Here is an 11,523-nt window from a genome sequence, read left to right on the forward strand (position 1 = left end):
GAGCTTTTATCTTTTACCAAGACAGTACACAGGCCCTGAAGGCAACACATGCATTGTTACCTATTCTTGAGGCTCTGTAATATACTATATAATATCACTAACAGGCGGACTGTGGTCCAGACCCAGAAACCGTCCTATACGGACCTGGACCTATAACCAGTAAATTACTAAGGGATTTTAAATTTTGACGGGACGCTTCTATTTTAACCGGCGCAACTTTTCTAATGCAATCCAGTCCAATCCAGATTTATTTCTTAAGCACCTTAAAAACAACCACAGCTGAAACAAAGTGCTGTACATCAAAATATTAAAACATTGGACATAAAAACAAACAATAACACAATGAATCAAAACAATAATAAAAACTATACAGATATGCATTAAAAAATAAAATGGAGAAAATAAATGAAATAGTTTTTGAAAAATTGTGCATCTTAAAATACAGTGCTTAATTTTAGAATGAATAAAATAAAGTGTAGAAACAGCTTGAATATTCCTAGTCTTTACAGCACCGGTTTAGCTGATCAGGAAATGCACAGACCAATTGCATGCGAGTTAAGCCATCCCACATGATGCCACCCAACCAATCAAATATCTGCATTCCAGGCGATTAACATTGCGACTCTGTATACAGTCAGATGAGAGACCTGAGAGGCGAGTGACAAGCTGAAAGATGATAGAAAAATAGAAAGATAGAAATATAGAAAAACAAAGACAGACGGAGAGGTGAGTGAGGGGGAGACGGGGAGAAACACAGAGGGATACAAGTGAGCGAGAGACAGGGAGAGAAACAGAGGAAGCTTTCCCAGGTCTGAGGAAAGTACCGCTGTACATCTTGACCATGTTTGGTTTGACATACAGCTGCGAGGTAGCTTTCTCCACAATGAACATAATAAAAACTAAATATCATTTCAGGCTCACCAGTGAGCACCTGCACATGTGTATGAGAGTGGCCCTGACATCATTCCAGCCCAGATTTAAAATCCTGGCAGGACAAGCTCGAGTTCAGTTCTACAAACAACAAAAAGTGGGGAGAGTGGGAAAAGAGGGAAAGAAAGAGAACCTGTAAAACTGTTCAGTTGTTATTTATTTCAAGATGTGAAACAGTTAACAAAGAAAAAGGAATATTCAAGCTGTTTCTACACTTTATTTTATTCATTGTAAAATTAAGCACTGTATTTTAAGATGCACAATTTTTCAAAAACTATTTCATTTATTTTCTCCATTTTATTTTTTAATGCATATCTGTATAGTTCAGTGTTAAGTGGCACTAATATTGTCAAAATGTTTTTGAATCTTACTTTCTGTATTTGATTTGACAGTCAGATGATGATGATTACATGTAGATGTTGATACAACTACTAGGCTACTTCAGTATATATATCACACTAAATCATATCGCATGTTAGGCATTATGAGGTTCTGGACCTTTGTGTAAGGAAATTTTCTCAAACTGGACCTCTTAGAAGTTTAGTTAATACCCCTGCTCTATACTGTACAGGAACATTGAGTTCAAATAGAGCTTTAAGTACTTTATTGTATCATTATATATTGTGCTTGCATGATGCATCCAGCCCTAGAAAAGTTGTTAACAGTGGTTGAATCAGTCTTCTTTTATTACTCTTTCTGTCTTTGTAGAATTTATGCCAGTGGGTTCTGAGTGTGAAGAAGAACTACAGGAAGAATGTGGCTTATCACAACTGGAGACACGCCTTCAACACCGCACAGAGCATGTTCTCCCTCCTCAAGTCAGGGCGCTTACAGGTCAGTGGAGCCAATCACTGCTTCAGATGAGCTGATTTGTTACGTTCGCCTTTAACTACAATTTCAGACAGACAGGCATATGTTTTACTATCATCCTTGTTTTAAAGGACTACTTATTTTGCATGGTAGAGTAACTTGGACCGTGACTAATGGGAGAATATTTTATTAAATGGTACAGTGTTGAGTGAGAGCACATCTGGGCTATTTTTCTACCATTAATTCACATCCAATAAAAGTCCTTGTTTTTGCCACTGACAGGCTCATAAGGGATTATTACTCTATTATCCTAAGTGTCTAACAACATTATGGAAAGGAGGTCCACCTCTTTGTTAAAGAGTAAGATCCCTTTTGTTAAACCAGACACAATGACTCGCGTCCTGTCATCATCTCCTAGGTGCATTGCGCCTCCCCATACTTTATATTCATTGGTTTGTAAACAGCTGTACATTGGATATCATTGCATTGTGTTTCTGGTGGGCTTTGCTACTTTAATTTCATTATTGTGGCATCATTACCAACATTGCCATCTTAAAGCTCAATACTTGAGGCTGGTTCAGATTCACCACATGAATGTTCTTTCACGAAAGTCAATTCATCGCCGGCAGGAAAGGAGGAGAAAGCTACAAGCACTCCTGCGATGCTTTGCATCTCCGTTTCAGGAATGAACAGTAAAAGGAGTTACAGTCTATTACAAGAGATGAGCTGTCACGAACAATGTACTATATATATAGTGTTATTATTCCATATTAAGATTTAGCTTTTATGCCAAAAACGTAAATGATGGTGCCAGTTTAAAACTGTGACTACTCTTGGAATGTCAACACTTCTTTTTTTTTATATATATATATATATTTCAACTTTTCTCCCTTATCCTCTCCCAAAACAAGTGGGTAGTGTCTCCGTTTCTGTCAGTTTTTTCCAGCTGACTTTTTAGGTCAGACCAAATTTCAACTAAAATTTTTTTTCTTCCTCCCCCCAGGTGCTAATTTTTTCGACTTTTGGCTTTCCTCACTTGTCTCCGGTTCTAGCAGCACTGAAACTTACTGTAAATGATGATAAAGTCCAAACCATGCAAAGAACTGAACCATTTTGAATGAGTGCATGTCTTTTCATTGGACCAAATTTGGACTGTTTGGTCCAGGCCATGGTCAGCAAGAGGTTTTACACATATTAATTTAGTTCGGATCAAACTGAAAAGTCCAGACCAAACGTTCAGGTGTGAAAGGCCTCTTAGAGTGAGGAGCTCAGAGATCTGGAGGGAGCTCAGAGTAGCTGCTCACTTGCATCAAAAGGAGCCAGATCAGAATGCCTCCTGGGCGCCTCCCGTTTGAGGTGTTCAGGCACGTCCAACTGGTGGGAGGCGTCGGGGCAGATGGATGGATGGATGGATGGATGGATGGATAAAGGCATACATCTCAGCAAGTTGGCTTTCATTGTGAAGTAAAATTTACTGAAACACTTGACTTCACAGAATGTAGGAAATCAACCCTAAAAGTGTTGATTTCAACTTTGGCAACCTGGCCTCACTCTGAAGTCATTGGTCAGTGACCTCTGGTGTCACACACTGAAAAAGCCATCCCTTCACACCGGCATGATACACAGTCGGTCACTGTTATTGTGTAACTGTGCCTAGAGGCATCAGGGGAAAAAACATGGGTCAACAACAAAAGTTAAGGGGGTAACAGTCGGAGTAGGGCGGGCAGGAGGGGTGGTGGATGGGTCCAACAACCACCGACTTTCAACTGGGAGGCGAGGGTTTACTCTCTGTGTGATTGTAAAGCCAAACCCTGTTCTTTTTTCCTAAACCCAACCACGTGTGTGTGTGTTGGCTCAAAGTAACCATGTGCACTTGTTGTTGAAAGAAAAAAGCACCAATTCACGGTGTTGTACTGACGTAGTGCATTTGTTTTGAAAGAGACTGTATGCAAATTGTACATTTCCTGTGAAAACAGGAGTGTATTTTGAAAACAGACAATGCATGTAACAGGCTGAAGTTGACATGGTGTCCCAGACCATCAACAACCAAGGCACCCAGGGTACCTTGCACATCATATCTCAGTGTGGAAAGTCCATGACTAAACACTGACATGTGACGAGGTAAGAGTAAGACTGTGTTGATTTTGGAAAATGATTGGCAGTAACGTTGAATTTACATGATGTGTAGCTAATGGACTAATTAAACAAGACCTATAATGGGTGGTTAAAATGTTTCAAATGATTTCCTACACCACCAATAATGAAATAGTTTGGAAAACCCTGCACACTGGTGGTTTCGCTGACACAAAAACATTAATTTCTGCATATTGGAGACTTAGAATCTGGAAATATCAGTGTCAACAGTGCTGGAGCCTTTCAGCTCTGGTGTGAAAGCTGCAGAATATGCAGAAATTGTCCTGCTGTCCAGTGCTCACACTGCCAACAATATGTGGAGAGTTACAATAGCACTGTGTGTACACAGCAGATATGACGCCTTTGTTTGGTTTGACTGTGGCAAAAGATTATCATCTGTTAAACCAGCTGCTGTTGTGTGGATGCAGTTGTGTGTGTTTGTCCTCATCCTTTCCTTTGACTTTATCTACTCATTCATCTCCTGACAGAATAACCTTAGCGATCTGGAGATCTTGGCTCTGATGATTGCAACTCTCTGCCACGATCTGGACCACAGAGGAGTCAACAACTCCTACATACAGAGGTACAGCAGGACAGCATGAGTCATATAATTATATATATACTATATGATTATACATGTACTGCATGTGTGGGAGCAGGCTATATCCCCTATGTGTGATTCTTATTTCTCTTGTGCATCCAGGAGCGACCACCCACTGGCCCAGCTCTACTGCCACTCCACCATGGAGCATCACCACTTTGACCAGTGCCTCATGATCCTCAACAGCTCTGTAGGTCCACTCACTCATACATATATGTATGCACGTCTGTCGATACTGGAAGAGGTATCCCTTCTCAGTTGCTCTTCCTGAGGTTTCTACCATTTTTTTCCCCCATTAAAGGGTTTTTTTGGGGAGTTTTTCCTTACCCACTGTGGGGTCCAAGGACAGAAGGATGTTGTATGCTGTAAAGCCCTCTGAGGCAAATTGTGATTTGTGATATTGGGCTTTATAAATAAAATTTAATTGAATTGAAATTGAAATTGAATATACACAGAAAGCCTTCCAGTAAAATCGTCATTTCTCTGTTTGCACCATCCCTTTGCCTACATGTACCAGTTACCAGATCAGAGAACATTAGCACTTAATGGTTTCTTACTTTGTCTAAAATGTGGTTAATTTAATCAGGTGGATGATAGTCTGACTCACCACATGCAGGCTATGGCTTTAAAGGCTAAAACACACTGGCGGCAAATGCCGTGAATCAAAAAATACGGCCCTTTTATTTTTGATGTACAACCCCAAACCGACGGCGGCTAGACACCTGTCGGCGTTCCTGGATGCACCACCCCATAGCACTTCATGCCACCATCGTATTTCTATCCTCACTGCCCCTGGCATTAAAATGCTGTTTTCCCCACTCACTCTCTGCTTATACATACCAACTCCTGTAGCAGCTCTTTTTCTCTGCTCCTATGGCAGCTCGACTCCTCTCCTCACCATGGATGTATAAAAAGAACTTTGTTGTTGCTCTGTTTCGTGTGTGATGAAGAATGGATGAGGAGAGACTCATTGTTGAGGCCAAGAAATAATTAGAGCTCAACAACTCACAATCCTGTCATTATAAATACCATTTTTTTTCCCCGTTAAAGGGTTGTTTTTTTTTGGGAGTTTTTCCTTATCCGCTGCGAGGGTCATAAGGACAGAGCGATGTTGTATGCTGTAAAGCCCTGTGAGGCAAATTGTGATTTGTGATATTGGGCTTTATAAATAAAATTGATTGATTGATAAAGACAATGACCAAAAAGATACTTATTGTCAAATCGTAGCTCTAGAGATAGGCTCTTCAGGTGAGAATGCGGAGGTTGAGGAAGTACAGATCTTTTAGTAAAAGTAATAATAACGTGGTTGATGAGCAGCAGCATGAGATGTCCAGTGTGTGCAAGGGGTGGCACTTGACATGCGTTACATGATGTGCCGCACCATGGTGGCGCCACTGTGTTTTCAGCTTTAGCCTGCAATGGCCTGCTGATTTCGGCCAACATTTTCCCTTGCTTCAGCTACTTGCATGTTACCATTTCCAAATCCCCTTCTCCATGGGGGAATAACCTCTGAGCTAACAACTTACATGCTAAAAATTACAAGTTTGGACAGTATTTGGATCAAGCATTATGGCATGCTTGCCTGTTTTGGTTTTACAGTCCAGTGAATCGAGGTGCTGTCCAGGGTGTATATATGATTGAATATAGTCAAATCTGACCTGCAAACACAGAAGGCACTATAGGCCCCAGTTGAATACGAGGGTTATGTAAAGTTTTGGGTTCATATTGTCAGGGACTGACAATAGCTCCATGCTATGTTCCCTGAACATGCCTACACATGTTAATAATATTTGTAATTATGTTGTATGTTAATTTGTTGCAATTACTGTAGACTCCCATGCTAATACACATTTGAGCTAAAAGCTACAGTACACTGGGAAACATTGACGATCTACAGTATACCCTGAGTGGCAGGATCTAATTATTGTGATTTTTACTTGAACATTAACAAGAATCAAATGTATGCACCATAATAAAGAAAATGCCACACTGTAGCCTGCGGCAAGGACATTGCCTTTGTACATGGGATGCTCTACCTACTAAGCCACTGGCCGTCCCCAGAGGTGAAAAGTTTCAGCTGACTTTCTAAGTTTCGTTTTGTTGTTAGGTGTAGGCTTTCTTCCAGTTACAGAGTTAAAGTTAAAGAGTCCAAACCCAATTCCCAGAATGAATGTTGGCATTATTACATGGTAGACACAGTGAAACTTTACGTTTCATAAATGCTGTAGTTAACATGTGGTTGTGTTTAGTGCTAAAACCACTTGGTTATGGTTAGGAAATGTCATGTTTTGGCTTTAAATACCTTGTTATGGTGCCACAATTGTCGCTGGAACTGCAGCTGATAACACCACGATGTCTTACTAAAAAATAAAATAAAACCACTTTTGGTGGCACAATCACCACTGGAAATGCTGCGATGTCTTGCTATGAAACAGAGTCCAGCTATCTTTGACACAATCTTTCAGCTAAAATAATCAAATAGTCATTTTTAGAGACCTACCATTGCTGTTGTGGAGCTGTTCCTGACATATCATATATTTATGTAGGGGTAAAAGTTCATGTCCTCTGGCAAGTGTCCCACTGATACTAATAACAGTTCACCACATCCAGTGTTCCATCTCAGCAAAGGTTCAAATCAAAGTCCCCCCAAACCCACCCCTATTGTATAAGGTAGTTTCAAATACATGTTCACTCCTTTTTTTTCTAAAGATATTTTTTTGGGCATTTTTGCCTTTATAGATAGGACAGGTAAGCGTGAAGGGGGGAGAGAGAGAGGGGTAATGACATGCAGCAAAGGACCACAGGCTGGAGTCGAACCCGGGCCGCTGCGGCAACAGTCTTGTACATGGGGTGCCTGCTCTATCCACTAAGCCACCGATGCCCCAAATACGTGTTTACTCTTTACATGGAATTTTTCAATTCTGTTTGCACCACTGACAACTGTATTGGGTTGGAGGCAGCAGTCTGGGTTTAGAGATATCTCTAAACCCAGATAGAAAGGGTAACTTTAATCCTTTTAAAGAGCCTTGAATTTACATTGTACACCTTTATATAAACAATGTTATCAGTGATTTGTATGTCACATTAAACTGTAATAAGGCAGAATTACCATTCTCAAACTGGGCCACAGTTCATATCATTCAACCTGACGTTGCCATTGGATTCTTCTCAGGGAGAAGATGGTGTGGTAGAGGTGTTCATTGGCCTTAATTAATGTTGTTTCCTGCTTGTTGCAGGATCCTGGATCTCTCCATCTTATTTATTATGCCTTTTCTGCTCATTTTCCAGCTGCTAGCCTACTCCTCAGCCCTGTGATGGTCCAATAAAACATAGTGACTTACAGCCTGCTCCGATCTTTATGGCCTCTAAACAAACTCTAAATACACTCCCGACTCCACAGCACTACTTAACCCCACTGCTGCTGGACACATTCAGACGGATTCACACAAATGCAAGCATGCATGGACTGTCACAAGAGAGCATTCATGCACGTACACACTCTTAAAAGCTCTTGAAATGGAAGGGACATGGAATAATGTGCCAGCTACCATGCTTATAAACACTCAAGACATGTGGACTGGATTTATTTGTTTGATTGTGTGTGTGTGTGTGTGTGTGTGTGTGTGTGTGTGTGTGTGTGTGTGTGTGTGTGCGCTTTTCCAGTTAGCGTTGTCATGGCAACCCCTTGGTGGTCTCTTACAGAACAGACTGTGGTCATCATCATTCCTTAGGGGGCTGCTATCTCACTTTGTGTACAAACACATATACACAGTCAAACTTAAGTGTACTCTCTGTATATGTAAATCATTCAATGAAATACAGAGCTGTTCCTGAACTTACACAATTCTTTCCTTGTCTTTCTCTCTCCCTCTCTCTCTCTCTCTCTCTCTCTCTCTCTCTCTCTCTCTCTCCAGGGAAACCAGATCCTGAGCGGTCTCTCCCTAGACGAGTACAGGGCCACTCTGAAGATGATCGAGAGGGCTATTCTGGCCACTGACCTGGCCCTGTACATGAAGTAGGTACCAAATGTCAAGCACAGATGGAAATCTGACTGGAGAGTGGTAGAGAGGGAGAGGACGGAAGAAAAGTTCATTTGGGCAGAGGAAACAGAAGGGAGGCTATTTTGGAGTATTTTGAGTTGGGGTGATGACATTCAATCAGCACTTTACAAAGAATACAGCAAAGAGCCCACCCGCCTTGTCACTTAAGAATGTTAAAAATCCTAGAGTGAAACACAGGAATTGTGTTTTTACTTGTAAAGCGCAGTAATAGTTACATTTATTTTTGTGCCTTCTAGCCTTGGACGGAGGCATTATGTATTCAGGTTGTCCGTCCATATGCCTCATCCTTGTGAACATGATATCTTGAGAGCCTCAGGGGAATTTCTTCAAATTTGGCACAAACATTCAGTTGGACTCAATGATGAACTGATCAACTTTTGGTGGTCAAGGGTCAAGGTTGCTATGACCTTGCATCCATCTCATTCTTGTAAACACAGTATCTCAAGAACAGCTTGAGGGAATTTCTTCAAATTTGGCACAAACGTCCACTTGGACTCAACAATTAACTTATGTCTATGATTTTGGTGGTTAAAGGCCAAGGTCACTGTGACCTTGCATCTGTCTCATTCTCGTGAATGCAATATCTCAAGAACACCTTAAGGGAATTTCTTTAAATATGACACAAACGTCCACTTGGACTGAGGAATACACTGATTAAAATTTGTGGTCGAAGGTCAAAGGTCAATGTTAGTGTGACCTCACAGAATAACTCAAGAATTCATATGCTAATTATGACAAAACTTCACACAAATGTCTAATAGGATAAAATAATAAAATGACCACATTTTATATCCCAAAGGTCAACTTCACTGTGACATCATAATGTTCTGCATAAAACACTTTACTGGCCAGTATTCAATATCATATCTCAGGAACAGAAGGGGAAATATTTGGTCAGATATTTAATTGGTGACACTTCTGTGCTGTTGGGGGGAAGATGTGTGTGAAACAATTAAGTTACTTTGGGGCAGTACATAGCCTTACAAAGACAGTATAAACAAAGGAATGTTAGCCTTGATCTCGCCAACACTAATTCATGTCTTGTTACAAATATGTCAGCAACCAACCTACGGTGTATGTTCTTTTCCAAATCTCTAACGATACTAAAGAAATAATGGGATTACTTCAGTCACTACCCCTTGTAACTGTGTTCCGAGGGCCATAGGGACACTCCTAAACAAAGGGTAGGGGTAAAAAGAAGAAATGGAATCGGGCCTTAGTCATTTGATCCCTGTTGTTATACGAAGACTGTTGTTATATAAAATAAATAAAGCCTCCAGTAGCACAATAGGATGGGACATTTACTGGCCACGTGCATTGAAAGACAATTTCTAATTGTCTTATTTTAACCAAATTGTATTTCATTGTTTTTATGCCAACATGTTGAAGTTAGTGGGTTGTAATTTTGGTTTTGGGAAATTAACATACCCATCATTTTGCTAATATTTGAACAACCTGTAGATATTTTGAATTTATACTATTATCACAGTGTCAGCATGACATACCTCGAAAATACTGGACATTGCTGACCTCCTCAGAAACCCTTGCCTGCACTTAAATTTGTCTAAGATGCTCTGATGGAGCCTATTGGCTTTCCACGCAACAAAATTTTGAAGAGAAAAAATGTATTTGGAAAAAAAGATCTTTGCTTTAAATGTTAATTTTTACATAATTTCGTATATAATTAGGTTATTTTGTCTTAGTTTTGTTCATTGGATCATTTTAGAAAGAAAATCAATTGAATAACATGCAACATGAACAGTTATGTTCCTGGGAAAAAATTGTCTTTATCCTTTTATTTCTTTTTTATTCTTCCTTTGTCACTTTTTTAAATTCCTATCTGCTGTGTCAGTAAATGTTTGTGTGTGGGTGTGTGTGTGTGTGTTGTCAGGAGGCGTGGCGAGTTCTTTGAGCTCACCAAGAACAGCCAGTTTGTTTGGGAGGATGAACATCACAGAGACTTGCTGAGGTGAGTACCAATCTTCCCAAACTCACATGCTAACTTCGTGACTCAAAACAAATCTAATGAAAAAGTCACTATTTTGGCAACATTGCATACTATAACAGAGCCAGGCTAGCTGTTTCAATTCAATTCAATTCAATTCAATTTTATTTATAAAGCCCAGTATCACAAATAACAATTTGCCTCACAGGGCTTTATAGCATACGACATCCCTCTGTCCTTAGGACCCTCACAGCGGATAAGGAAAAACTCCTCCCCCAAAAAATGGTAGAAACCTCAGGAAGAGCAACTGAGGAGGTATCCCTCTTCCAGGATGGACAGAATTGCAATAGATGTCATACAGAACAGATCAACATAATAAATTAACAGTAATCTGTATACAAAATGATACATGAAGAGAGAGAGACAGAGACAGAGAGAGAGAGAGAGAGAGAGAGAGAGAGAGAGAGAGAGAGAGAGAGATGCAGGACAGACAGGAATGACAGTAGCTTACAACAACATTAACTGAAGTAATAATATTATAATAGTAATTACGGCTATTGCCGTACAATATGTTATTGGTATATATTAATATATGATAGTATATGTATGTGACAATAATCATATGTGTATAATAATAGTAGAAGTATGACTAATGATAACAGCAGCAGTAAAAGGCATCAGGCAGGACCACGGCAGCAGCACAGCCACACATGTCACACCATCCAGGCACCACTGCGATATGAGTAAACCTGCGAGACAGTGGAGCACAAAGGCTCCGGAGAAGAAGCCGAGTTAGTGACATGCAGTAGTAGTGTGATGCAGTAACAGGACATGAATGTTAGCAAAGGAGAGAGAGAGAGAGAAGGAGAGAAGGTGCTCGGTGTATTATAGGAGGTCCCCCGGCTCACTAGGCCTATGTCAACCTAACTAGGGGCTGGTACAAGGCAAGCCTGAGCCAGCCCTAACTTTAAGCTTTATCAAAAAGGAAAGTCTTAAGTCTAGTCTTTAATGTGGAGACAGTGTCTGCTTCCCGGACCGAAACA

The 11,523-nt window shown here is 40.4% G+C and overlaps 1 protein-coding gene across 3 annotated transcripts in view; it reads left to right on the top strand.

Annotated features, from left to right (window-relative positions):
• Positions 1–10,898, top strand: part of pde5ab (phosphodiesterase 5A, cGMP-specific, b) — a 202,325-nt gene extending 191,427 nt beyond the window's left edge. For all 3 annotated transcript variants that reach the window (XM_050066938.1, XM_050066939.1, XM_050066940.1), the window contains exons 14-18: positions 1,639–1,764; positions 4,362–4,456; positions 4,577–4,664; positions 8,389–8,489; positions 10,427–10,898. In XM_050066938.1, coding sequence (XP_049922895.1) covers positions 1,639–1,764; positions 4,362–4,456; positions 4,577–4,664; positions 8,389–8,489; positions 10,427–10,508 — 492 coding nt within the window. In that variant the 3' untranslated portion in view covers positions 10,509–10,898. The remainder of the gene's footprint in view (positions 1–1,638; positions 1,765–4,361; positions 4,457–4,576; positions 4,665–8,388; positions 8,490–10,426) is intronic.
• The last annotated feature ends 625 nt before the right edge of the window (positions 10,899–11,523 follow it).

The sequence above is a fragment of the Epinephelus moara genome, chromosome 17 (assembly GCF_006386435.1).
Source record: "Epinephelus moara isolate mb chromosome 17, YSFRI_EMoa_1.0, whole genome shotgun sequence".
NCBI classification, from domain to species: Eukaryota; Metazoa; Chordata; class Actinopteri; order Perciformes; family Serranidae; genus Epinephelus; species Epinephelus moara.